Source organism: Aspergillus ibericus, assembly GCF_003184845.1.
Source record: "Aspergillus ibericus CBS 121593 unplaced genomic scaffold BO80scaffold_3, whole genome shotgun sequence".
NCBI classification, from domain to species: domain Eukaryota; kingdom Fungi; phylum Ascomycota; class Eurotiomycetes; order Eurotiales; family Aspergillaceae; genus Aspergillus; species Aspergillus ibericus.
Genome location: NW_020292101.1, coordinates 616,817 through 641,001, shown reverse-complemented (window position 1 = coordinate 641,001; position 24,185 = coordinate 616,817). Strand labels below are relative to the sequence as shown.

The window sequence follows — 24,185 nt, the reverse complement described above, 5'->3', positions numbered from 1 at the left end:
CGCCGAGTCTACAGCTGATCATTCTACTAATCTACAGAGGATTTAGGCTATTTCATGAGGATGAAAAAGGGTTCAAGTCACTTTCAGGAACCATATATGAATCAACAGAGCTCACAGTTGATGATATATTTGCTGGCTTCAGGCTGGCTGAGCCAACGGATCATGTGCTGCACAAATTGGGCTGCCACTTTGCTAACCACTTCGCTAACCATGATACTAACGATAGTCTCGACATGACACGGCTGCTGGATGCGCATATGATTTATCATAATGACTCGTCCAGACAGTTCTGCCAAAAGCCATATAGAATGCTAAAGACAAACAGATCACTGGAAGTGAAAATTGTGAAGTTTGAGACAGTTTCACTCCAGTTGAGAATCTGCATCGCAATCTCAGGGACATCAGACTGACCCAATCGCTGCTCTGCTAATGAACACACTGTCGCAGACTGCAGGGATTTCAGTGTCAGCCTGCATATTGCACTAACTCGCCCGCTGCATAGGCTGGCTGCACCTCCCTATCTGAGTATCGCCTTGCAGGAGCTGAGCTCGAGATCGTCCTGATGGGCTTGCTCAACCAATAGCAGTCTCAATCACAGCTACGATAAGCCATGCAGGCGTGATTCGCCCATTGCTCAGCACTGCAGAAGCACTGCAGCCCAGCAGAAGCAATGACTGCGATATAAGACACTCGTCCCGACCATCGCAATGATCACGACCAACGTATCGCACCATGTCTATACAAGCAGCCTGGGAGGCCTGCTCCAAAACGGACACCCTTTTCATCCTCGTGTGTTCCGTCTTTTGCTGGCTCATCATTCCTGCTGTCGGCCTGGCCTACTCGGGCTACTCGACGCGCTCTAATAGTATCGCTTCATTTTACCCCGGGCTACTAGCTGTCGCCGTCTGCTCGATCCAATGGTGGATGCTCGGATACTCGCTCGCCTACGACGAAGGCAACGGATTCTTTGGGGGCTTCAGCAAGGTCTTTCACATCGGCGTTCTCGCTGACCCGGTCGGTACAATTCCCGAGATCCTCTTCTCGGAGTTTCAGCTCATCTTCTGCGCGACCGTGTGTGCCATTGCGATCGGAGGTGCCTGCGAGCGAGGCCGGCTCCTCCCATTGATTCCTTTCATTTTCGTAAGATCCCCTGTCTCTTTCTCCTAGCAATCACTCATATCCTCAGCTCTGGTGCACCTTTATCTACGCCCCTCTGGCCCATATGGTCTGGTCGGAGAACGGATTCCTCGCCAACCTGGGCGCCCTTGACTTTGCTGGCGGCACTCCGGTGCACATCTGCAGCGGTGCTACTGCTACCGCGATGAGTGTCTACCTCTCGTACCCTCTGTTCCGATCGCGCCGTTCCCAGATCCGCACTCCGCAGCACCTAACCCTCCACCGGCCGCATAACACCCTCTGCCAGCTGCTTGCACTCATCATCATCTGGAACGCCTGGCTCGCTTTCGACGCCGGCACTACCCTCGCCCTGAACTTCAAAAGCGTCATGGCCGCCTGCGTGACGAATCTCTGTGCCTCATCCGGAGCCCTCACCTGGGCGAGTCTCACCTACTGGGAGACCGGAAAATGGAGTCTCGACAGCACATTCCTCGGCGCCATTGCAGGCCTCGTCCTCATCACGCCCAGCGCTGGCTTTATCGATATGAGCACGGCCATGGGCTTCGGCATCCTTGGGGCTGTGTGTGGGTACCAAGCTTTGAAAATCAAGTTCACGAAGCGCGCGAAGCTGTACCGCTGGGTCGACAACGGAGATACCTTTGCTACGCATTGTCTGGGCGGGTTCTTGGGCACGATCGTCACAGGATTATTCGCGCAACGCTCGGTCGCGGCCTATGACGGGGTTACGGAGATTGCGGGCGGATGTTTCTTCGACGGGAACTGGCGACAGCTAGGAATACAAATTGTCGAAGCGCTGATCGGTTTTGTATGGAGCTTTGGAGGAAGTTATATCCTCTATGCCTTGGTGGACTGCGTACCCGGCTTCGAGGTACTCGCGACCGATGAGTATGTCACCGCTTTTAACCTCTGAACCTAACTAACATATACAGGGACGTGATCGCCGGCATGGACAAATCCCAAATGGACGAGTCTCTGCACGAAGCCCAATGGGCCGGAGAGGAGGATTACCATCCCTTTGAAGGAATCCGCTTGTAGCAGCATAGCATTCAGGCTCAATCAATATACCGACCAGTCAGTGACAATTTCACATCTATATATCAACCCAAACTAGTTGAAAACAACAGTCTTGTGTCCATTAAGCAACACCCGCCTCTCGGCAAAGTACTTGACCGCCGTAGCGAGCACATTGCTCTCCACGTTGGAACCGGCATGAGTCAGCTCCTTAGGGCTCATCGCATGGTTCACACGGACCACATTCTGCTCGATAATCGGGCCCTCATCCAGATCACTAGTGACGAAATGCGCCGTGGCACCCACAATCTTGACACCACGATCGAACGCCTGGTGATAGGGCTTAGCGCCCTTGAAGCTGGGCAAGAAACTGTGATGAATGTTGATGATCTTGCCGGACATGGCCTCGCACAGCGTCGGCGACAGCACCTGCATGTACCGGGCCAACACGACCAAATCGATGTTATGTTCGCGGATCAGCTCCAAGATCTGTCCCTCCTGCTGGGGCTTGGTAGCGGCGGTGACGGGGAGGTGGATGAACGGGATGTTGTATGTGGCAGCCAGGGTGGCAAAGTCGGGGTGGTTGGAGACGATGAGAGGGATTTCGATGGCGAGTTGGCCGGTCGAGGCCCGGAAGAGGAGGTCGTTAAGGCAGTGGCCGATCTTCGAGACCATGATCAGGACGCGGGGCTTGGTGGTGGCGGACACGAGGGAAAAGTCCATGGAGAGGGCCTGGGCGGTGGACTCGAAGGCGGAGCGCAGCTCGCTGAGGGATTGGCCGGGGGTGGATTCATCTTTGAAGTGCACGCGCATGAAGAAGCGCTGGCTGGTCAGGTCGCCGTATTGACTGCTGTCGATGATGTTGAGGTTCTGCTGCACCAGGTAGGCGGTCACGGCGTGGACGATGCCCGGACGATCCGGGCAAGAAAGGGTGAGGATGTAGCTCATTTTGGGTGGGTTGGAAGTTTTGGTGAGGGGAGGTATGGTGGTGATGTTGAATCAAGGGATGAGCTCGAGTGACGGTGACAGCAGATTTCGCGCCCCGCCGGTTGCGGCGAGGATCCTTGCCGGTTTGCGTGGCTGACTCGGGCGGGGTGGTGATTGATAAGATTAGGGCTGCGCGGTAGGGTTCGCGCGCTCGTCACATGCTCTATTGTTTATCACGGCATATCGATCGGGTCGGATTACCGGATGCACAACGGCTATAACTCCTGCTTATGTGGCGCCACAAGTCGGCATTGCCGCTTTGGTCAAGGAAGTCGTCCCTTCCAGCACGGTGTGATAGTGCTCGAGATTGTGCGGCGTCGTATTAATCAACAATACGAGCTTGGCCGGGATGCGGTCCGCATAGCCGTATCACATCTGGCATGACGAAAGGCAGCATGGAACGCAGCAGCGAAGGCAGCAGCATTGATGGAGGTATAAATTCCTCGTCCTGCCCTTCCTGTTCATCAGCACATCCTGCATCACCTTCATCAACAGCCAGCAGCACGCAGAATGTCTTCCTTCCATGTCTACCGGGCAGCTCTGCTGCTCTCCATCCTCGCTACCAGCCAGGCTCAGCAGGTCGGCACCTACCAGACCGAGACGCACCCGTCATTGACCTGGCAGACCTGCACCAGCAGCGGCTGCACCACCAACGACGGTGAGGTTGTCATCGACGCCAATTGGCGCTGGGTCCACCAGACCAGCAGCTCCACCAATTGCTACACCGGCAACAGCTGGGATTCCTCCATCTGTACCAGCGATGAGACTTGCGCCGAGAACTGCGCGCTCGAGGGTGCCTCTTACGAGTCCACTTACGGTGTCACCACGGACGGCGACGAGCTGCGCCTGAACTTTGTCACCTCGTCCTCCAGCAAGAACATCGGGTCTCGTCTGTACCTCATGAGCGACGACAGCAACTATGAGCTGTTCAAGCTCTTGAACCAGGAGTTTACCTTTGATGTCGACGTCTCTCAACTTCCTTGCGGTCTCAACGGAGCGCTGTACTTTGTTGCCATGGACGCCGACGGCGGTACCTCCAAGTACTCGGGCAACAAGGCCGGCGCCAAATACGGCACTGGCTACTGTGACTCGCAGTGTCCGAGAGACTTGAAGTTCATCGACGGTGAAGCCAACTGTGACGGCTGGGTGCCGTCGACCAACAACGTCAACACTGGTGTTGGTGACCACGGCTCCTGCTGCGCCGAGATGGACGTTTGGGAAGCGAACAGCATCTCGACGGCGTTCACCGCACACCCCTGCGACACTCCCGGCCAGGTCATGTGCGACGGTGACGACTGTGGCGGAACATACAGCTCCACGTCTGACCGTTACAGCGGTACCTGCGACCCCGACGGCTGTGACTTTAACACTTACCGTCTTGGCAACACCAGCTTCTACGGCCCCGGCCTGACCGTTGACACCAACAGTCCTTTTACCGTGGTGACGCAGTTCATCACCGATGACGGCACCTCGTCCGGCACGCTGTCTGAGATCCGGCGTCTGTACGTGCAGAACGGCGTGGTGATTGCCAACGGCGAGTCGTCGTACTCGGCCGCGAGCGGAAACTCCATCACGTCTGATTTCTGTGATGCGGAGAAGACGCTGTTTGGCGACGACAACGTGTTTGACACCCACGGTGGACTCGAGGGCATGAGCGCCGCCATGGCCCAGGGTATGGTTCTGGTTCTGAGTCTGTGGGATGACTATGCGGCCGACATGCTCTGGCTGGACAGCAACTACCCGACCAACAAGTCCTCCACTACCCCTGGAGTGGCCCGCGGTACATGCAGCGTTGACTCTGGTGTGCCGTCCGACGTGGAGGCGGAATACCCGAACGCGTATGTCAAATACTCGAACATCAAGGTCGGACCGCTTGGGTCGACCTACACGAGTGGATCGGGATCGAGCTCAAGCTCCAGCTCCAGTTCGACTACTGCCAAGGCCACTTCGACTACCAGCAAGGCCACTACCACCACTAGCACTGGCACTTCGACCGCGGTGGCATCCGCGTATGCGCAGTGTGGTGGACAGGGATGGACGGGAGCGACGCAGTGCGTGAGTGGATACACTTGCACATACCAGAATGCGTACTACTCGCAGTGTTTGTGATGCTGCAGCCTGCAGAAGATTAAGCGTGCAGGGGTTATCTGCAGAGGGTGATTGCAGGGAAGGTTGCAGGTTTAGGCTGCAGAATATAGTGATGTAGTTAGCCGTACTAGGAATACGATCAATTGCTTTGGAACCCACTACTCTACCTCGTAGATTAAACACTATTCTAGTCTAACCCAACCTAGAATTCAATTACCGACCTACTATATAGCTCCATCCAATCACACCCCTCCCCCCTGCAGAACCCGTTCCTCATCCGCCCGTCACGAGCTAAAATAGCGCTGACTGTCGACTGCTGACACTGACCGCACACGAACCACTCCGCATCATGCCACATGGATGGACGGGATAATCTCCGCATCCAATGCAACTCGGCAGAGAGAAGCTTGGCCAGACGATCCGGGCGGTTCCGATGAGCTGCTGATCCGTGACGAATCCGTCATCCGTTTCCTTTTAGGAAGTCCGTCTGTGACGGACCGAATGCCGTCTTGGAAGCAGTGGACTCACAATGATTCTAGTATATAACCTTCTTCTTCTGTGGCAGAATATCCCAACGAGCACACCACATCCACAAAATGAAACTCCCCCTCCTCGCCATCCTCCTCACCCAAGCCTGGGCTAGTCCCCGGGCCAAACGATCTTCCTTCCTATGTATGTCCCCACCTCCACCCCCCCATCCCATAGATGAATACCAATAAAACTAGGGTTCGGAAGCAACGAATCCGGCGCCGAATTTGGCCAGACCAATATCCCCGGCACCCTGGGCACGGATTACATCTGGCCTGCGGCAGCGGATATCGAGCCGTTGGTGAACGCGGGGATGAATATCTTTCGCGTGCCGTTTCTTATGGAACGCTTGGTCCCGGATAATTTGACGGGCGCGGCGGATGAGACTTATATGGCGGATTTAAAAGCGGTGTGTATATCCTATCCTATAGTGGGGATTTTAGCTGACGTATATTTACTGCAGACTGTGAAGACGATTACGGATTACGGGGCGTATGCGGTGGTGGATCCGCATAATTTTGGGAGATAGTATGGTACCCTTTCCTAGGTGGTTGGTGACATGCATGGCTGATGAGTTAGTTATGGGAACATCATCACTTCAACCAGTGACTTCGGGGCCTTCTGGACCACCGTGGCGAGTGAATTCACCGATAACGATCTCGTGATCTTCGATACCAGTACCTCCCCCCCCCTTCCCCTCCCCTCTTCCACCATACTAAAGGAAGGATAGACAACGAATACCACGATATGGACCAAACCCTGGTCCTCAACCTCAACCAAGCCGCCATCAACGCCATCCGCGCCACCTCCGCCACAAGCCAATACATCTTCATCGAAGGCAACTCGTACAGCGGCGCCTGGACCTGGACCACCACCAACACCAACCTGGCCAATCTCACCGACCCAAGTGACAAACTCATCTACGAAATGCACCAGTACCTGGACAGTGACGGGTCCGGGACGAGTTCTACCTGCGTGAGTTCGACGATTGGCGCGGAGCGGATCGCGTCCGCGACGACTTGGTTGAGGGAGAATGGGAAACTGGGGGTGTTGGGGGAGTTTGCGGGCGGGGCGAATGATGTTTGTGAGGAGGCGGTGGTGGGCATGTTGGATGCCCTCGAGGAGGGGAGTGATGTTTGGTTGGGGGGCATGTGGTGGTCTGCGGGGCCGTGGTGGGGGGATTATATCTTTTCGTTGGAGACGGGGGGGACCGCGTATGAGTATTATTTGGGGGTGTTGGAGGGGTATACTCCTGGTGCTGTTGCTACTGGGAGTAGTACGAGTGCGACGGCGACGGCGACGGCGACTGCTACGAAGACTAGTACTACGAGTGTGAGTACTACTGCTGCTGCTACGGCAACCGGAACAGCTGCCCACTACGCGCAATGTGGTGGTGATGGATGGACAGGGCCGACGACCTGCGCGGCTGGGTATACTTGTACGGAGATGAATGAGTGGTATTGGCAGTGTTTGTAGCGTTGCCTACACTCTACTTAGCTAGCAAAAAAATGCATGGGATCTGGATCAGATCAAGATAAGATATCGGCATGTCTCCCGAAGCTCGTCCCGATGTGCTCGGCTAAAGGCGTTGCCGCCCGGCAGTGGGAATTGCCGGATATCCTCCATTCCATCTGCTCCACTGATGGTGGCTGTTATCGGGGATGGTATGATTGTGATTAATGTTGTCAGAGTACGGGTATAATTGTTTATTATGCAGTAACCTTGATGAAGGGGTAGTGAGGGGAACCGTTGCAGAGTACTCCGTTTAGATAGGGAATGAAGACCCTGTGGAGGGTCATGCACGTGCCTCTATTAGAATAAGACATGGCAGGGGCCATCAGACTTTATTCAGATGGAGACATTGTACAGGTATAGGTAAGAGGGTTGAATGGACACTGACAATAGAATGGTGAACATTTTAATTGAGGTGGATGATGAATCAATAGGAGGGATATTATGGAATATGCCGGCCGGCTCCCCGCATTGCCGGGTCGGGGAAAGGCGTCGGCAGCTGTTCTGGTCTCTTCCCGATCGGCTCCCTTCTTCTCCGCCATTTTCCCCGCCATACCATGTTTCGCACTCTTCATTCTCGATTCTCTTCACTACGCTCTACCTCGAGGAATCATCTCCCCTACACCCCAATTGCCTCCCTCTTCACTCCCACCGCACCCGCCAACATGAAGCACCACCTGATGGTCGGCACCTGGACCCCTCCAGGCCGCATCTACACCGTCGCCTTTGACGATGAGGCCCTCACCCTCGACCTGGTCAAGAAGACCGACATTCCCGAGGCGGAACCCATCTCCTGGATGACTTTTTCGGTACGCTATATCCCCGCATGCAGCATACCCACGCTGACCCCCAGCAGCACGACAAGAAAGCCATCTACGGCGCTGCCATGAAGAAATGGAACAGCTTCGCCGTCCACAGCCCGACTGAAATCGTCCACCAAGCCTCCCACCCTGTTGCCGGTCACGGTACCCTTCCCCCTTTCTGTCACTATTTTTTTTTTAGCACTCGCTAAACTGATCAGAACTCGCCCCCAGCGCCGACACCAACACGCGCGCCATCTTCGTCCTCGCCGCCCACAAACCCCCCTACAACGTCTACGGCAACCCCTTCTACAAATACGCCGGCTACGGCAACGTCTTCTCCGCCGGCGCCGATGGCCAACTGCTCGAAAACATCCAGAACTACGAGTACGAGCCCAACACCGGGATTCACGGCATGGTGTTCGATCCCACAGAAACCTACCTCTACTCGGCGGATCTCCAGGCCAACAAGATCTGGACACACCTCAAGGATGCAGAGACGGGCAAGTTGACGCTGGTGGATTGCATTGAGGCCCCGGCGCCTGGTGATCACCCCCGATGGGTGGAGATGCATCCGAGCGGGAAATATCTCTATGTGTTGATGGAGGCGGGCAATCGACTGGCCGTGTATGTCATCGATGAGCGTACGCATAAGCCTGTCTTTACTCATATTACCTACCCCTTGCTCCCAGTTGGTATGTCAATTCCTCCCCTCCCTCCCTCCTAGGAGGAAAAAAAGAAACAGCAAAGTAATGGGATAGGTCTGCCCCCCCGCAACAAATACCGCGGCGACGTAACCTTCACCACCCGCAGCGGGGAATACCTCTTCGCCACGACGCGCGGCAACTCCTTCGACATCACCGGCTACATCACGGCCTTTAAGCTGGGTCCGAATGGTACCATCGAGCGTCAGCTCTTCATCCACCCGACGTCCACCAGCGGCGGACACTCCAACGCCGTCAGCCCCTGTGACTTTAGCGATGAGTGGTTGGCGCTGTGTGATGATCAGCTGGGATTTGTGGAGATTTATCGCTTCAAGGATGAGACGCTGGCCCGGGTGGCTAGGGTGGATATTCCGGAACAGGGATTTGGTATGAATGCTATTTGGTATGATTAGCTGGTGGGGAGATTGTATATAGATCGATCGAATACGAGTCTGGCAGGGAATACCAGTAAGATGCAGATCCCCTGACTGACACTGACTGACAGTCCCCACCACTGCGACATTGACCGAAATTAAAAAAAAATAAAAAGAATACCGACTCGAAAGGTTGAACTCTAAGAGTGAAGACACAGACAAAGGCTAAAGACGAGCCCATCCATTCCACAATGGCATATAATATTCTCAAATGAAACTACAGAGTCATAGACCGGAAAATCCCTCATCGCAAGCTGAACCCCACCATCTAGCCCGGGACTATGTATAGAATCATGGTAGTGTCTTTCGGGGAATACGATGGCGTACGGGGTACTCCTATCCACATGGACTAAACTTTGCTGTGATGGCAATGTAGAGTGATGTACAGTGGAAACCTTCAACATGCGTAATTTCCAGAGCAGAGAATATAGGGATATAGCAGATAGAGAAATGGATATATCAGATCTGCAAATCCCGAAACAATTCCCGATGCCGATATCTAACCCGGTTCTCGGGAACTGAGAACAAGGAACAGAACATCAATCTATCTACTTTCTTACCTATCTCATCCAGATCTTTCCCTCAAACAACTGTCTCTAGAATGATAGATCTACACTCCAAGCTAGATGCCCATTCTCAAACTCAATGCAAAGATAAATAAGAAAAGGAGGCGACAGAAGGATTCAAACTTAACCTACCCTAACCTAATAGTACGAATAGTAGTAGTATGGTAGTAGGGTAGTATCAGCCCCACACTTCGTATATCGCCTCGTCATGGATCTGATCCGACCCAGCACAGCCCATTCATACCTGTCTATTACACTTGGCAGTTGCTTTAAGATTGAATACGATCGCTTAGTTTCTTGGTGTGGGGTACCTATCAGTGTTATTGAGATCGGGAGTCCTGGTTCTAGATTTCTGCTGCTATTGATTCCGCCATCGTACCTTCGTAGTTCAGATTGATTTACTTAGCGGGAGTCTATATCTATATTGTCTAGGCGGTTGGAAGCCAAGTAGAAGGAATAGATAGGATAGGATACGAGATCACGTGAGTGAAACGAGGCTTAGGCTACTATCTCCCCCTAGGATGTCTATTTATTTTCTTGGCGGTTGGAATTGGAATAGGTGCTGTGCTGGGAAGTGAACAATGCCGATTCTACTTCCCTATCTAGCTCGTCTCAAAAGTACCTCGTAGAAGAATAGAATCGAAGGGAATTTGGAATGCCGCGTAGCGCATCCTATCTACCCCGTAGCTTGATCCAAACAACAACCAAACACAAAAACCAGTCCAATACTAAGCAAAGCAAGGAGTAACAGCTTATAATCCGGAAAATCAACCCTACCAACCGGATTCCTGCACGATGGGAACTAAAGCACCTCGGTGGAGGAGTTCATGCATGGTTATGCAGATGCAGATAATCTATCTACCACTACCCTACCAACCAAGGTTGCTCTTAGTGGCAATTGGCAAGTGACGAGTCACCGATCGATTGAATTGGTCGATTGTGGCGTGGCGTTTAGATTGGTTAGGTGCATGGTGTTGTGAATAAGCTTTGAGTGCATACATTACCAGCATCTGCATGGTATCACTTCGATGAGTGCATCCATACAGAGTACGCTACTAAGTACCACAAACACCATTAATCGTCATGCTATGCTTCATTACCCATACAAAGGAAAAAAAACACTCCACCCAATGCACCACAAATTAGACATGTTCCGTCACTCCTACTGTCCGTCCCGTCCCCCCCGACGACGACGTCTGGGTCACTTCGAACGTCCGATGAATGCCCAATCCCATGCCCAGGCCTAATTCGACATCCCCATTCTCCCTGATCGTGCCGTGACTGCGGCCTCCGCTCCCGGCGGACCCGGTCAGTCGTTCCTCGCTGCTATTCGTCGTCCCACCGCGCCACGGTCGCGTGTCCGGGTCCACTTGGCTTTGGATGGTGGTCACCGTTACGGCGAGTTTGTCCGGGCGGAGACGTCCCTGCACGCCGGTGTCATCGAGGGAGCCGAGGGGGTAGGGCCGATCGTGACTGCGACCGACGCCGCCGCTTTTGTTGATGCCGAGGGGTCGCGAGCCGGAGGGGCCGGGAAAGGGGGAGGCGTCGTAGTTGTGGTCGGCACTCGAACCGAGCCATTTGCGAAGTAGAGGACGGAGGGTGGCGAGACTACCAGCGGTGATGCCCAGGCCGATTTCAATGTTGGACCAGAGGGCGATTTCGACGGTCGCGTCTGGTGCATGGTTAGATGGGAAGATAATGGGGTTGGAAGATGGGGATTGGGTGGGGGGGCATACAGAGAAAGTCCCAGTCCGCAAAGGTATGCACCCACGGGATACGAATAATGGTGGCAGAGGAGGCGCTGGGAGGATTAGTTGGTTGTCAGCCACACGCGAGGGATACCTACATGCATGCCATACTCAAAATCCCCACCACCGCCATTTTGGTCTTTTGTTTCATATGCAGCTTCCGCACCAGGAAGATGGGCAGAATGCCCACGGTGAAATCGCACAGCGCGGCAAACCCGCTGTACACGTAGGTCATGGCGATGACAATCTGGATATCCATGCAGTGGCCGGTATATGTCGAGCTGAACGCCTTGCGCGTCCAGAAGTACGTGAGCGGCTTGCATTGGAGCAACATAATAAACATAAAGACCATGCCTGCGACGACCGTCATGACCATGACGGTCCACAGAATCCAGATGTGGATGCGCCGCACCGTAATGCGCATCAAGAAAATGCAGACGGAGATCTTGCAGGCCACGGCCGAGAAGCAGTAGGCGATCTCACAGAACCACCAGTACTATCCCTTGTTAGGCTGGGTATGCAGGGATGTAGGGATGAGGGGAGAGACCAACCTCCATGGCGGTGACGCGTTCATGTGGCTCCAAGTCCTTGAATCGTCGTCCCGTGCCGTATATCGCGCCCCCGATCATGCAGCCTGAGAACATCCCATAGAACAACTATCTCGTTAGCGGAGGGAGGTCATGCACAGAGTCCAAGGAACGTACCATGGCAACCACCATGGCCCAGTCATCCCATCCAAACGCCCGGACAATCCATCCGCGCACATAACATCGTAGAATCACAGTCACACATGCCACCGACATAAAGGCGGCCGCAACCGCCTTGACCTCGGGGCTGCGGTCATCCTTAGCCATGCTACTGACGCAGACCAGACATATTCGAGAAAGCTGAGCTCGGCGGGGTGGGGAGGACCCAATATATGAAGGGGCGGAAATGCCGGGGAGGTCCAGAACCAGTACCGGGCCCAGCAGTCGACAGGAAGCTAATCGCGTTGGACAGCAACGGGACTCGTCGAGCCGGGTCGCAGATGTTCATCCGTCCTCCACCAGGAGAGGTGATGGGCTTGTGCGCACCCCCAAAGGAGAAGGCGATCTACGCAAGCTAACCGCAGCAGGGCGTTTGGGATTCGCTTAGCCGGACCGTCGTTCAGCAGTCACTCCGTGGAGATGCGAGCACTGCGATCCTGTTTGGGATTGGAAGACGTTGGATCGTGTCCACTGGGGGTGGACAGTGGTGGGTGTATAATTGCGGTGGGTTCAGGGTTGGCAGGCCGTTGTTGGGTCACTGAGGGGGGAGGGGGGGGGGAGCGGACACCTTCGCGTCAGGGCCATGATTTATGGATTTATGGAAATCTGATCCCCGAGGTGCGCGTGTGTGCCTGCGATTAGTGCTGGTCGTGTTGGATGCAAGGTGGAGGCCGGGGCTGCCCCATCTGTCGGTAGTTTCAGCACATCGGCGGGCGGTTATTGGTGGTGGGCAGCCTGGCTCCACGACGGTCGGGGATGCCTCCAGAAGGGGCATCATCCCCGATGGGCGAGTCAGGAACGGTGCAGAAATTTTATACTCCATTGGGACAGGGGCCGGCCATCTGTCATAGACACCTGCTCCCCCAGGAGTGCGAGAACCATGGATGCGACCGGTTTAGGTTGATCCATAATGGGCGACGGTCGTATTCACGGTACCGCTGCAGGAACCAGCCAACTCGGGATTCTCCGAACCAGCCACTGAAGCATCCTTCACGAGACACCATGGATGTGCTCGACAGCAACGTAACAACGCCTGTCAGAGATTGACAGCCTCACGACTCGGAGCAGATCCTCCTGGATTTAGGAGACTGGACGTCGCCGGCTCGCCTTCGCCGGGGACGGAAACCCATCCGGGGTGGGGATGCCCGAGGCACGGATGGCACCCATTAATTGCAATTTGCAAAGGCGACTGGCACCGAAAGCAAAGATGACTATTGCGGACCATTGAGTCAATCACCTCAGCATGCGTCAGTAGGCCGCTTCTCGAATGACGGCGAGCGCCCCCGGTGGATCCGGGGACGAGTCAACCCTGGTGATTTGACATGAGGAACAGCAACCATTTCGCAGCCATGCCTTAGCGTGGCAGGATGCAGGATCATCTCGGGGAGCAATCTTACTGCTCCTGAGCCCGTCCCAGGCGGATGGTAGCGCCAGAGTTTCTTTTCCCGTTTGCAGGTTAACTTGAAGGCGCTAGTCGCGGCCAGTGCCAGGCTCCGACAACTCGTCGTGCTGCTGCCGTGCTGGGAGAGGCCCGCGTCCCGACGTTTAATTTGCATCGGTTAATTATAGAACTGCCACAGCAGATCGGTCCCTGCTAGCATTACACCATGGCATGTGAATCCGTCAGTCCGACCATGGCTGATAACCCAAGTTAATCGTAATCACTGTAATAATAACGGGTCTTATCAGAATGGGACCACGGCTGACGCCTCTCCGACAAAGCAAAGCCCGTCACATCCATGGAAGGCTCAAGGCTGTCGCCGTTTCACCATCGACAGGCCATGACTCCGTCGGTGACAAACGTAAACCTCGGCCTCACGGCCATCTTGCCACATGGGCGCAAATAGTCCGAGCGCATCCGCAGCACGTGGCGAAATCAAACACTCCCCATCACCAGCAATCAGACTGATCAAATTGCGTTCGGGTTCTGTCGCCAATTCGCGATTCCTTCCATTTCACCTTGGCGAGGCCAAAGTCGGTTGCCGAGTGTCGGTTGCCCTGACCGGTCCCACACTGTGTCGATCGGAAATCGTTTCCAGGAACAAAAGTAGACCAGCCACCAGCCCAGTACCAGAGCAAGCTGGCGGCTGGCAGACCCCCTGAAATGGCCTGCGAAATTTGCTTTTTTGATCTTCGTCACAAGCTGCCCGTCTCATCTCGGCCTGTGCAGAGAGACAGGGACTGGCTGGACGAATGGCGCCTAGAAGATTCCTGATCGGCTAGCGTGCGGGTTGCTTTTTCTGCTTTGGAGACTAGCTTGGTGGTGGTGTTGTCCATGCGACTGGGTATCATCCAACCCCCAACATCGCATCCCTGTCAGCATCCTGCTAGGGGTAGGTCCTCGTTAGTCTAGACTATGTTCTGTCATCTCTCAGGAGAACCTGCAGCATTGCCATTGTGCTGAAGAGGATTGAGGAGTTTCCTCTGCCCATGTAAGGCCAGAAAATAGGCACGGCTTCATGCACCCTCGGAAAATGCCATATTGTGGCAGCTTCGTATACGACAATCATCTGCAACTCGGCTTGAAATCGATGGGCGCATCATGCCCATGAGCGCACTCTGAACAAGTGTCGCGTTCGACGAGATCCGTGGGATGTATCATCCAACCCGGACAGCATCACCTTGTTGCTTGAGCTGAACCCGCGTTGGGAAACAGTCGGGTAGTCCGAATTTATGACCACACCTCGTATCTGATCCTTGGGTATCACTACTCATGACTCGGTGCTGACAACCAAATTGTGTCCCAGCGGTGGCAGTCCGAATGGCAACCAGCCGAGTCCAGATCATCAGACTCGGATCTCTAACTGACACCGTAGTGCTACATGCTCTTATATACCAATGAGATCCGGGCTCCTGTTACGCAGCTTGCAATCGTTGATAACGCAGCCAACAAGCGCGACAGGATCGCAACATGCCAGCTTCCCAGCTTCATTGTACAACCTTGTGTAAACTGCACATGAGCACGGCCATGTTTCCTCGGTCAGCCGTCCAGTTCGGAGTAAATCCATACCGCGGCTCTGATACTTATTCGAGAGGTCACGCAAGCACCGTATGATGGCGGCACCGCTATACACAGTCAGGATGCCCCTCTCAGGAGAGAGTAAAGTCTCGCTCAGGCAACATGTGTCTTCGCCGCCGCAGGAAACGGCTCCCCCGTCGCCGTTGGCAGCTATCAGACAATCTCCGAAGATCCTGGGATATTGCCTAGCTCTGGCTTCTGGTATCCTACTTTTCGGATATGACCTGGTCATTGTGGGAAATGTTTCCGCCATGCCGGAGTTCCAGTAAGCATTGTCTCGACGCCTTTCTGCGGCCTTATCTGACCTGGAGAGACGCGATTTCGGCCGTCGACTAGACGGGAAGTTGATCATTCCGTCCCTATGGTTAGGTCTATGGGATGTAGCAAGTCCTCTTGGAGGTCTGTTTGGGGCTTTAACTGCGGGCTTCATGCAGGACCGTGTCGGACGTCGCTTCTGCTTAGCCTTTGCGGGTATCTTATCAGCAGCTGCAGTCGCGGTCGCATACGTTTCGAACCTCCCAGATGATATAGACGCCCGCAGGGCAGTCTTCTTCACGGCGAAGCTTGTGCAAGGCCTTGCCATCCATATAATCTCGTGCACGACGCAAACATACATGTCAGAGGTTTTGCCTGCCGTGCTGCGAGGCCCGATTCTTGCCTTTTTCCCAATATTCATCCTTCTGGGGCAGCTGGTGGGAAGTATAGTGGTCTATAAGTCTTTGGATATTATTGGGAGTAGAGGATATCGAAACTGCTTCATCTCACAGTGGCCGTTCTCGGCATTGCCGCTGCTCGTTGCAGTGATCCTTCCTGAGAGCCCGACGTACCTCATTCGGAAGAACCAGATCACCGCTGCTCGAAAATCACAACGACGGCTGGATTCTAACGACGTTGAATCGGAAAAGAATCTGGAGCAACTCTGCTTGTTTATTGAAAAGGAAGACCAAGACGCTGCTAGCAACGCGACGGGGTACCGTGACTGCTTCCGAGGCGTCGACCGTCGTCGGACCATGATCGTCATGTTTGCAAATCTCATCTCGTCGTTCTTCGGTCTGCCGCTCCTATCGAAGAGCAGCTACTTCCTGCAGATTGTCGGCATGGAGCACCGTCGAAGTTTTGTGTTTCTGCAGGTTGGCCTTGGGATGGGGCTGGTGGCTAACATCATCAGTATGCAGACACTGACAAAATTTGGCCGCGTGCCTCTCATCATTGGCAGCCTGGGGGCTTCAGCTCTCGCGTGGACGGGGATGGGAATTGCTGGCTGCTTCCCGGGTACGGTTAGCGCATGGTAGGTCTCCCTAAATGATCTATGGACCGACTAACGCCAATCTTTCTGAAGGTATATCGGCGTCACACTAGTCGTGATAATTGCAGTCTGCGGTATTGGCGCGTGGCCCGCATCCTACGCTGTTGGGGGAGAAACATCATCTTTGCGACTGCGTGCCAAGACACAAGGATTGGGCTGGTTCGTCATCGGACTATCCAGCGCCGTATTCAACCTCACCTTGCCGTATATCTTCAATCCGGATGAGGGGGCATTGCGCGGGAAGACAGGATTTATGTTCGCAGCACTTTGTATCATCGCACTAGCAGGGACATGGTTCTTCGTGCCGGAGATGAAAGATCGGACGCCCAGCGAAATCGATGACATGTTTGAAGCGGCTTTGCCTGCGCGGCAGTTCAAAAAGTGGATTCGAGACGATCAGCTGTTTTCAGAGCAGTCTCCACATCAATGACACGTGTGCTGCGAGCCTTCACAGCGTCCTGGTGTGGAAGATTTGTCTAGTTAATCCAGGATGGGTGAGCATGAGAAAAGCCGGCAGCAATTGCGAAAAGCAACAAGAAAACAAAGACTTCTCTTAAGACCCGAATTAATGACGAAGCAGGCCAGGTCATGTTGAATGAGCAACTTGAGTGTTAGTTATCACAGTGGCCTGACAATATGTGAAACAATATGAAAGTCATGAACATTATGAGAGAAAGTCAACCATATCAATGACAAACATAATTAGTCAATCACCGCTGGGTTGATGTCGGTTAAACGAACCACATGGTCCACGAGCAACATTAGATATCATAGTATATGTCATTTCGTAATCTGAACTAGATACAAGAAGTCATGAGGTGAAATCTACCGGCCTGTCGAATATCATGCAGGCACGTAGGCCATGGCAATCCGAACGTTCTGCCAGTGAACTAAATTGCTTGGAACGATGCTGTTGCTAGAAAGCCTGACGCACTGTCAATTTCCCACGGCGATGCCAGTCCAACATCGGAGCGATAATCATATCGTCTAACGCAATCCTATCCAGTAGACTGCAGACCTGATAGGCTCGCTGAACGGCGTTGAGCAAGCTGTAGCTTTGAGCCGAGTACAGGGATCAGGTCCTTCAATCGGCTTGTTGGAGCCCCGTCATAGGCATAGACCCGTGGAGCTATCATCCCTGAGCTTCTGCTGCAGCCTGGATGGCCTTCTTCTTGCCTTTCTTGTAGACACGCTCGTCGTTCGGGTCGAAGCCTCCGTTGCCCCACATGGCCCATTCCTCGGTTTCCTTCATGTAATCCTCGGGGGTGAACGAGGTGCCATCGGCCTTCTCCTTCTCCAGAAGCTGGAAGAAACGATCGTAATCAATCCGAGAGTGCCATTTTCCATTGACGTGGAAACGCTCTGATGCGATGAGTGCACAGCAACTGTGGGCGTGTTCGGCCGCAATGCCATACTTCAGTCCACGGCGCTCCAATTCTTTGTTAAGGGACGTAACAAACTGCTGAACTTCCTCATAGAAAGGAACGTTCTGCATGGTCAGTCCAGCTCCTGCACTGGTGCTCGTACCACAGTAGGTCACGCCCTTGATCTCGACAAAGCACGGCAAAGCCTTTTCAACCAGGTTTGCATATCCAATCACCTCGTCATCGACGTTGAATCCCTTGACGAGCGTAAGACGGAAAACCGTCCGCTGGACGTGGCGCTTCTCCCGCAGAATATCGAGACAGCGCTGGAAGCGCTCCCAGAAGTCGCGGTGGAGGGGCCGATCGATCTTCCGCAGACTCTCGCGGTTACTCGCGTCGATGGAGACATACAGTTGGGTCACACGATGCAGGGTTTCGAGTTGGTCAGGGTGTTGGGCGTTACAGACAAGGAAACTGGAGATATGCTCGCTGTGCAGCATGTCCAGGAACCGGTTGATATGGGGATAGAAGATGGGCTCGCCGACCAAGCTGAGGGCGCAGTGACGGATACGCATGGCTTCCGCAAACCGCTCCGCACGCACACCAGGAACACCCCGCATCATCTTAATCTTCTTGTAATGGCCCTCCTTGACTCCATTGAAGATGAGTTCCGGGTCATCAACCTTCCAGCGCCAGGTGGTACCGACAGGGTTGGTGCCGTGTCGCCAGCAGAAGATACATTTGTTGCTGCAGGAAAGGGAAGGAGTGGCCTCCATGCAAAGGTGAGAGCGAATACCATAGAAAGAGTACTTGTAGCATGAGCCGCGACCACGCAGGGCAGACTTAGTCCAGCGACAGATCTTGACACCGGAATGCGAACCAACAATCGTGTATCCTTGCTTCGTGAGTGCGGCATAAGTAGGCGAGGTCTTCGGAACCATTTCCTTTTCAGTTGCGGGCGCAGCCGGCTTTCCTCCCGTGGTGAAGTCCACGGGGATAGGGGCGCTGGATCCAGTCTCGGAGCTGAACTTGATATCCTCCAAGTCGACGACCAATTGAGCCTTGTTCTTTTTCCGGCCGTTTGCCTTGGAGTCCGATTCATCATCATCCAGGTCCTCCTCGTCACTCTCGAGCGCGTCACCGCTCCCAGGAACACCTTCACCCAAGCCGCCATTGTCGACAATTTCACCGAGAATGTCCTGCAGACCATGAGACCATTCCTTCAAGGCCGATTCCGGATCACTCTTGACATCAGCGAACCCTAGCGGGTAGGCTCTCTTCTTGCCGGTAAGCTTGGCCATCCAGCGGTCCAGTTCTTTAGCTTGCGAGCAGAAACCTTCCTCTTCGGTGGGCCACCCTTCCTTATCTCCAAATCCAAAGACGGAGTAACCCGCCAGACCAGCGAGAGGTGCGGTGTCAATGCGGAAGTCATTGTGGGTTTCATCGAGGTGGCCAAGGAAGGTGTTCAGGACGGTGTCAATGTTGTAGGTCGGGACCAGCATGCAATAAACGTAACGCGTTCCTGGCGAGGTCGACGGGGGCTTCGGTGCGGTGATGAAAAAGTCATCAAAGTCGATGTACGACAAATCATGAATCTGAGGGGGAAGAAGGGCGCGATCGCGGTTCTCAGGATCGGCGCGATCGCGCGCAGCAGCACGCAAATCCTCCAGCAAGGCCTGCGCATATCTCTCGGTGTTTCCAGTCAACGAAGCGAAGAAGATGATGGGCTGAATAAACGAGACGGCAGGTTCTTGGTCAGATCCTCTGCGTCGGCCGGCGACCTTGGCAGGTTTCTTTCCGGTGACGCGCTTTGGACCAGGCTTCGCTGACTCCTTCTCCACGACCTGGGTGTTGGATTCCTTCACAATCGGCTCCTCGTCATGGTTGCTAGCGATCTTTTCGCTTTTTTCCGGGGAATGGCTGCGAGGCGATGACGGGATCGAGGATGCAGTGGCGGTTTTCGACTTGGGCTGAGCCTTTCCATAAGCTCTCAGAAGGACGACAACGGTAGCAAGGGCGAGGAGGATAGGCAGGCGGTATGAGTGCCAAAAGGCCAACAGACCTAGCAATACGGGCGATTAGCAAATCGATGGGCTGCAGAGGAAAATCCTAAGTCTACCTTCGGTGGCAGAGCTCTCAGCCATCGTGATGATGATCGAGAAATACTATTTCTGAATCACCGTGAATCGGACCCTCGTGGGTCGATCAAGTGGGCGGGGTCACTTGTTATTAAGAGGGGGTGATGGAGCCCTGAGGACGCATCGCAGGAACCGACTAAGCGGCACTCGACAAGAGCAGTCTAGTATCGAACAGGATCTGATCAAAGAGGCCAGATCCGTCTCTTGCAAGAGGACAAGGAGGCATCGGTGGTGAATGCGGAGGGACCCAGCCTTGGGGATTTCCGAGAATTTTTCTGGCCCTGCGGCGAGGGCTGTGATTGGCTCCCGCACTGTGTTGCCATATCGGGAAGGCAAGACGGGGCCTATCGAAGGGCCGCATTTGTAATGGCTCTCAACGGGCGTCCTGGCCTTGAAGCTTTGGGATCACCATACTCAGCTGTAGATAGTTGATAGTTGTGTGCTGGAAGACCATCGGCTTGTCCCACCATCGTCGAGCCATACCGCTCTTCCGGACCAGTTGTGTGACTTTTGTTCAATAACTAGTTATTAGTCCGACCGCTTATCAAGCCGGGTCCAATCGTGATCCTGCCGCTGCTCGGTAATCCTACTATCGCCGACGGACATCCTTGATAAACCAGGGACTCCCCGGACGGCAGCTCGTCCACTCCGTCCGTCTGTCTCCACGAAAGTTGGAAAGTGTGGGTTACACCACCCCCTCTCTCACAATGGGTTCCAAGCTTGATTTAGAGTCATCGCGCGTATACCTGACAAACACGTCGGGAGCAGACCAGAAGCCGCGGTCTTTGGCACGCAACATGGGACGTGTGCTTCTGAGTCTTCTTCTTGCGTGTATGTTGGTCGGTATGACGACTTTTCGCCGATGCCGCGGCCCACTCTCCCTGGAAGAAAGAGTAGACAAAATCTTGTCAGAGACGCCATTGATAGGTATAGTGGCTCAAGACGTACCTAGTCAGGACTAACCGATCACAGACGGCCATGATGATCTGCCTATTCTTATCCGCGAGGCTTTCCACAATCATATTTACAGCGACGAGTTCAAGATCCCCTTCACGGAGGGGGGTCTGATAGGCCATGTCGATCTGCCCCGACTCGCCGAGGGCAAAGTGGGCGGCACCTTCTGGAGCGTCTATGTGGAGTGTCCCAAAAACTGGAGCGACTTGTCCGACGCAACCTATGCCACAAGTAAGGTGCAATGTCTGTTGTTATTCCTCACTCACCCTTTGCTAGGTGTCCGTCAAACGACCGAACAGGTAGATGTTATGTTGCGCCTGCAGCAGGCCTATCCTGATGTCTTTTCTGCGCCCCCCAATGGCACTACAGCCCTTCGGGCCTTTAAAGAGGGAAAGATCATCTCCCCACTGGGCATGGAAGGTCTTCATTCCATCGGAAACTCTTTGGCCCAGTTGCGGGCCTTTTATGATCGCGGCGTAGCATATGCCACTCTCACCCATAATTGTCACAATCGCTATGCGGATGCGGCGCTCGTCGAGATTCCCGGGGGTATTAAGAAAGCAGACCCTCTTTGGCACGGTGTGAGCAAGGCGGGTAAGGATCTTGTCTTCGAGATGAACCGACTTGGTATGATTGTCGACTTGTCCCACGTCAGTGTCGATACGATGCGGGACGTCCTGGGAGCTGGCAAAGATGACTGGGCCGGCAGTCGCGCGCCGGTGATGTTCAGTCACAGCTCCGCGTACGCAGTTTGTCCCCATCCCCGCAATGTCCCAGACGATGTCTTGCAACTGGTCAAAGAACGGAACTCCATTGTGATGATCAACTTTTCTCCCGACTTCGTCTCGTGTACTGCTTCAGACAATCCGAACAGCCTGCCGGAGTTTGATCCGGAGCACGCAACTCTCGAGCATGTGGTAGACCACATTATTCATATCGGCAACCTGATCGGATTCGATTATGTCGGGCTGGGGAGTGATTTCGACGGCATTCCCACTGTTCCGCGCGGGCTCGACGATGTGTCTAAATATCCTGACTTGATTGCCGAGCTGTTGAGACGAGGAGTCAGTGACGAGGATGCGAGCAAAGTCGCCGGAGGTAACTTACTGCGGGTGTGGAAGGAAGTCGACCAGGTTGCGCGCCAGTTACAGGCTGGGGGGGCACTTCCAGTGGAAGATGAGTTGTAGTGCTGGAGATTCCACCTTCTGAAGACCATGTCCATAACTATGCTAAATTCGAAGTATAGTTTTATCTGGAAGCAGCCTACCGCGGACTCCCCTGGATAGTCGTAGCCTGCGCATCATACTGCAGAAAAGCAGCGGTAACCCTGCATCAATGTCGCCAAAGGAACATCAACTTCCTAGACCCGTCCGGCCAACACATTATTTGCTCCTATAAGCCCTTAGCCCAGCCACCACGCAAGAGCTGTCATCATGATCCGTAACAACCTGGCCATGTGAGTGAGTCGAACAAAAGAATTACTCACGGGTATACCTTTGCGCTGTTTACTACACGCCACAGTGAAAGGCACATGACAGCTGCGCTTCATACTCACTTCCACGGCATCCAATGCCTGATGCACCTCTTCTCCAACTTGCAACTAGTTGCAGACTTTGCTTTTCCGATTACTATGGTTATGCTGATCTAAGCTCTACAGTCGGAGCAATGTTCCGGAGTTACCCATCAGTGACATGTTGATAGCGCATATCTCGGCCTTGTGTCAAGTGGGTTTCACGGCTGTGAGTATACGGTTTTTCAGGCGTTAAGCTAATTATGAAAGAGATGGGAATATACCAATGTACTAAGATGGTTTCTGACACTTCCCATCAGAAAACTGCTGCACAACAACCTGGTCACCATCTTCCAACATCCCAGAGGGAAAGGGCCCAAACAAAGCATCAATCTCTTCAAGATGATGCTTCGTGTAATACTTTCCCCCGGTCACATCAGCCCTACCATCAAACATGCGAACCGCATCTAACAGCTCCGGAAGAAGGGCACTCGGATTCCAGATGTCGACTTCTTTGCCCCATGGCGCCTGGAGGATCACTTCCGGGGCACGGAGCAAGTAGAGGTTGTATTAGGGGGGTGAGATGCTTGTCTTCCCAGCTGGCAGATCCCCAGTCGCAAAGCACGATGGTGATGTCGGATAGCTCGGAGCGGGTGTCGAAGTTGTGCACGCCTAGGGATGGGTTTGTCTTGGATTGAATACCTTTTAGGTATTGGTTGACGATTGTGGGATCTCGGACTTTTATCATGATGATATCTTGTTTGATGTCTAGGGGGGAGAAATTAGCATGGTTATCGTGATCACGAATCGCACAGGTTCACGTGCCCGCATAAATCACCCCCGAGCGATGTGCATATTCCAAAGCCAACAGCAGCTGCTTCGTAATAATCTTCATAATGTGATTAGGATTCTTGATATCATCAAAGAAAAGAGCAAACCCATTCATATCAACCGCCATCAATTCCATCACAAGACATACATGACGTCCCTGTTGCCCCTCATTAACAAAATCATCCAGCAGAATCGGAATATGCTGATAGCCCAGATGGTGTGGGTCTGCTGTACGGAGGTGCTTCAAAATCTCCAACTCGAACAGGTCATGGTTGCCATCGTAGCAGTCTGGGGTTAGTATTTTCACTGCCTTATAGGATACTTCTCTATGAGCACGAGTAAGCATATATTCCCTGTTCCCCTATCATAACGTACTCTTGGTCTCTCACTAGCCAGACAGTCGAGTAACGCCCAGATCCCAACTTCTTGATGATTTCGTATCTATCATGCAAGACTTGGCTGATGCGGACGGGCTCGGGATCGGTCTTCTCTTTACGGGGAGACATAATTGGCGGATGACGAGGATCAGATGTCAAGGCAATAGCACAGAGACAGCGGATTATTTAGTAACAGGGATTGCTCTGCATCTCACATCACATGCAGCAATCCACCGCCTTCTCACGGGAGAATTTGCCTAATGTAACTGGGCCGTGTGACTGGGGATTCACTGCGTCTTAGATGCTTTTCCCTGTGCCTTACCATCGGCTACTGATAAGTGTCGCGCTTATCGGCCAGAAATCCGGATGGCTCCTAGAGACATTACCCGTCTCAGGCCATAGCTGGAGGTTCTGGGCCTGAAACT

General features: G+C 53.7%; 11 protein-coding genes across 11 annotated transcripts; 6 read left to right on the top strand and 5 right to left on the bottom strand.

Annotated features, from left to right (window-relative positions):
- Window positions 1-567: 567 nt before the first annotated feature.
- Window positions 568-2,208, top strand: BO80DRAFT_135980 (ammonium transporter). Its single transcript, XM_025713631.1, has 3 exons — window positions 568-1,140; window positions 1,187-2,022; window positions 2,067-2,208. Exons 1-3 carry the CDS (start codon window positions 733-735, stop codon window positions 2,170-2,172), a joined length of 1,350 nt encoding a protein of 449 aa, XP_025579712.1. The 5' UTR covers window positions 568-732; the 3' UTR covers window positions 2,173-2,208.
- Window positions 2,067-3,165, bottom strand: BO80DRAFT_421441 (formyltetrahydrofolate deformylase). Its single transcript, XM_025718600.1, has one exon. The coding sequence runs from the start codon at window positions 3,094-3,096 to the stop codon at window positions 2,245-2,247; it is 852 nt and encodes a 283-aa protein (XP_025579711.1). The 5' UTR covers window positions 3,097-3,165; the 3' UTR covers window positions 2,067-2,244.
- Window positions 3,166-3,371: 206 nt separating this feature from the next.
- On the top strand, window positions 3,372-5,381 carry cbhB (putative 1,4-beta-D-glucan-cellobiohydrolyase). The gene has a single exon (XM_025713630.1). It carries the CDS (start codon window positions 3,646-3,648, stop codon window positions 5,242-5,244), a length of 1,599 nt encoding a protein of 532 aa, XP_025579710.1. The 5' UTR covers window positions 3,372-3,645; the 3' UTR covers window positions 5,245-5,381.
- Window positions 5,382-5,799: 418 nt separating this feature from the next.
- egl2 (putative endoglucanase) lies at window positions 5,800-7,297 on the top strand. The gene is made up of 5 exons (XM_025716538.1): window positions 5,800-5,895; window positions 5,949-6,160; window positions 6,215-6,279; window positions 6,331-6,428; window positions 6,482-7,297. Exons 1-5 carry the CDS (start codon window positions 5,820-5,822, stop codon window positions 7,225-7,227), a joined length of 1,197 nt encoding a protein of 398 aa, XP_025579709.1. The 5' UTR covers window positions 5,800-5,819; the 3' UTR covers window positions 7,228-7,297.
- Window positions 7,298-7,928: 631 nt separating this feature from the next.
- BO80DRAFT_345302 (lactonase family protein) lies at window positions 7,929-9,180 on the top strand (the record flags this gene model as incomplete). Its single annotated transcript, XM_025715319.1, has 4 exons — window positions 7,929-8,072; window positions 8,120-8,228; window positions 8,285-8,758; window positions 8,825-9,180. The coding sequence occupies 4 exons, from the start codon at window positions 7,929-7,931 to the stop codon at window positions 9,178-9,180; spliced, it is 1,083 nt and encodes a 360-aa protein (XP_025579708.1).
- Window positions 9,181-10,713: 1,533 nt separating this feature from the next.
- Window positions 10,714-12,851, bottom strand: BO80DRAFT_499045 (putative integral membrane protein). Its single transcript, XM_025724163.1, has 5 exons — window positions 12,220-12,851; window positions 12,067-12,171; window positions 11,614-12,011; window positions 11,504-11,568; window positions 10,714-11,439 (listed from the first exon to the last, which is right to left on the bottom strand). The coding sequence occupies exons 1-5, from the start codon at window positions 12,367-12,369 to the stop codon at window positions 10,910-10,912; spliced, it is 1,248 nt and encodes a 415-aa protein (XP_025579707.1). The 5' UTR covers window positions 12,370-12,851; the 3' UTR covers window positions 10,714-10,909.
- A 531-nt stretch (window positions 12,852-13,382) lies between these two features.
- Window positions 13,383-13,956, bottom strand: BO80DRAFT_135891 (uncharacterized protein). The gene has a single exon (XM_025713629.1). It carries the CDS (start codon window positions 13,815-13,817, stop codon window positions 13,500-13,502), a length of 318 nt encoding a protein of 105 aa, XP_025579706.1. The 5' UTR covers window positions 13,818-13,956; the 3' UTR covers window positions 13,383-13,499.
- A 1,386-nt stretch (window positions 13,957-15,342) lies between these two features.
- BO80DRAFT_451728 (MFS general substrate transporter) lies at window positions 15,343-17,016 on the top strand (the record flags this gene model as incomplete). Its single annotated transcript, XM_025721898.1, has 3 exons — window positions 15,343-15,545; window positions 15,594-16,568; window positions 16,620-17,016. 3 exons carry the CDS (start codon window positions 15,343-15,345, stop codon window positions 17,014-17,016), a joined length of 1,575 nt encoding a protein of 524 aa, XP_025579705.1.
- A 333-nt stretch (window positions 17,017-17,349) lies between these two features.
- On the bottom strand, window positions 17,350-20,313 carry BO80DRAFT_397910 (flavodoxin and radical SAM domain protein). The gene is made up of 2 exons (XM_025717400.1): window positions 20,070-20,313; window positions 17,350-20,012 (listed from the first exon to the last, which is right to left on the bottom strand). Exons 1-2 carry the CDS (start codon window positions 20,092-20,094, stop codon window positions 17,719-17,721), a joined length of 2,319 nt encoding a protein of 772 aa, XP_025579704.1. The 5' UTR covers window positions 20,095-20,313; the 3' UTR covers window positions 17,350-17,718.
- A 260-nt stretch (window positions 20,314-20,573) lies between these two features.
- BO80DRAFT_397907 (putative dipeptidase) lies at window positions 20,574-22,273 on the top strand. Its single transcript, XM_025717399.1, has 3 exons — window positions 20,574-21,015; window positions 21,061-21,273; window positions 21,319-22,273. Exons 1-3 carry the CDS (start codon window positions 20,796-20,798, stop codon window positions 22,227-22,229), a joined length of 1,344 nt encoding a protein of 447 aa, XP_025579703.1. The 5' UTR covers window positions 20,574-20,795; the 3' UTR covers window positions 22,230-22,273.
- A 570-nt stretch (window positions 22,274-22,843) lies between these two features.
- Window positions 22,844-23,889, bottom strand: BO80DRAFT_451725 (putative serine-threonine protein kinase; the record flags this gene model as incomplete). Its single annotated transcript, XM_025721897.1, has 4 exons — window positions 22,844-23,061; window positions 23,093-23,320; window positions 23,378-23,709; window positions 23,759-23,889. 4 exons carry the CDS (start codon window positions 23,887-23,889, stop codon window positions 22,844-22,846), a joined length of 909 nt encoding a protein of 302 aa, XP_025579702.1.
- Window positions 23,890-24,185: the final 296 nt, after the last annotated feature.

What these genes read in the sequence shown, in the direction of transcription:
- BO80DRAFT_421441 (XM_025718600.1), bottom strand. Translation starts at nt 3,096, where the DNA reads ATGAGCTACATCCTCACCCTTTCTTGCCCGGATCGTCCGGGCATCGTC.
- BO80DRAFT_135891 (XM_025713629.1), bottom strand. Translation starts at nt 13,817, where the DNA reads ATGCAAATTAAACGTCGGGACGCGGGCCTCTCCCAGCACGGCAGCAGC.
- egl2 (XM_025716538.1), top strand. Translation starts at nt 5,820, where the DNA reads ATGAAACTCCCCCTCCTCGCCATCCTCCTCACCCAAGCCTGGGCTAGT. An exon ending in CCGCATAATTTTGGGAGATA is followed by an intron (nt 6,280 to 6,330) that starts GTATGGTACCCT and finishes CTGATGAGTTAG; the next exon opens with TTATGGGAACATCATCACTT. An exon ending in TCTCGTGATCTTCGATACCA is followed by an intron (nt 6,429 to 6,481) that starts GTACCTCCCCCC and finishes AAGGAAGGATAG; the next exon opens with ACAACGAATACCACGATATG.
- BO80DRAFT_397907 (XM_025717399.1), top strand. Translation starts at nt 20,796, where the DNA reads ATGGGTTCCAAGCTTGATTTAGAGTCATCGCGCGTATACCTGACAAAC. An exon ending in GTCAGAGACGCCATTGATAG is followed by an intron (nt 21,016 to 21,060) that starts GTATAGTGGCTC and finishes AACCGATCACAG; the next exon opens with ACGGCCATGATGATCTGCCT. An exon ending in CGACGCAACCTATGCCACAA is followed by an intron (nt 21,274 to 21,318) that starts GTAAGGTGCAAT and finishes ACCCTTTGCTAG; the next exon opens with GTGTCCGTCAAACGACCGAA.
- BO80DRAFT_499045 (XM_025724163.1), bottom strand. Translation starts at nt 12,369, where the DNA reads ATGGCTAAGGATGACCGCAGCCCCGAGGTCAAGGCGGTTGCGGCCGCC. An exon ending in GGGCCATGGTGGTTGCCATG is followed by an intron (nt 12,172 to 12,219) that starts GTACGTTCCTTG and finishes CTAACGAGATAG; the next exon opens with TTGTTCTATGGGATGTTCTC. An exon ending in TGCGGACTGGGACTTTCTCT is followed by an intron (nt 11,440 to 11,503) that starts GTATGCCCCCCC and finishes ACCATGCACCAG; the next exon opens with ACGCGACCGTCGAAATCGCC.
- BO80DRAFT_397910 (XM_025717400.1), bottom strand. Translation starts at nt 20,094, where the DNA reads ATGGCTGAGAGCTCTGCCACCGAAG. An exon ending in TGAGAGCTCTGCCACCGAAG is followed by an intron (nt 20,013 to 20,069) that starts GTAGACTTAGGA and finishes CCGTATTGCTAG; the next exon opens with GTCTGTTGGCCTTTTGGCAC.
- BO80DRAFT_135980 (XM_025713631.1), top strand. Translation starts at nt 733, where the DNA reads ATGTCTATACAAGCAGCCTGGGAGGCCTGCTCCAAAACGGACACCCTT. An exon ending in CATTGATTCCTTTCATTTTC is followed by an intron (nt 1,141 to 1,186) that starts GTAAGATCCCCT and finishes TCATATCCTCAG; the next exon opens with CTCTGGTGCACCTTTATCTA. An exon ending in GAGGTACTCGCGACCGATGA is followed by an intron (nt 2,023 to 2,066) that starts GTATGTCACCGC and finishes TAACATATACAG; the next exon opens with GGACGTGATCGCCGGCATGG.
- cbhB (XM_025713630.1), top strand. Translation starts at nt 3,646, where the DNA reads ATGTCTTCCTTCCATGTCTACCGGGCAGCTCTGCTGCTCTCCATCCTC.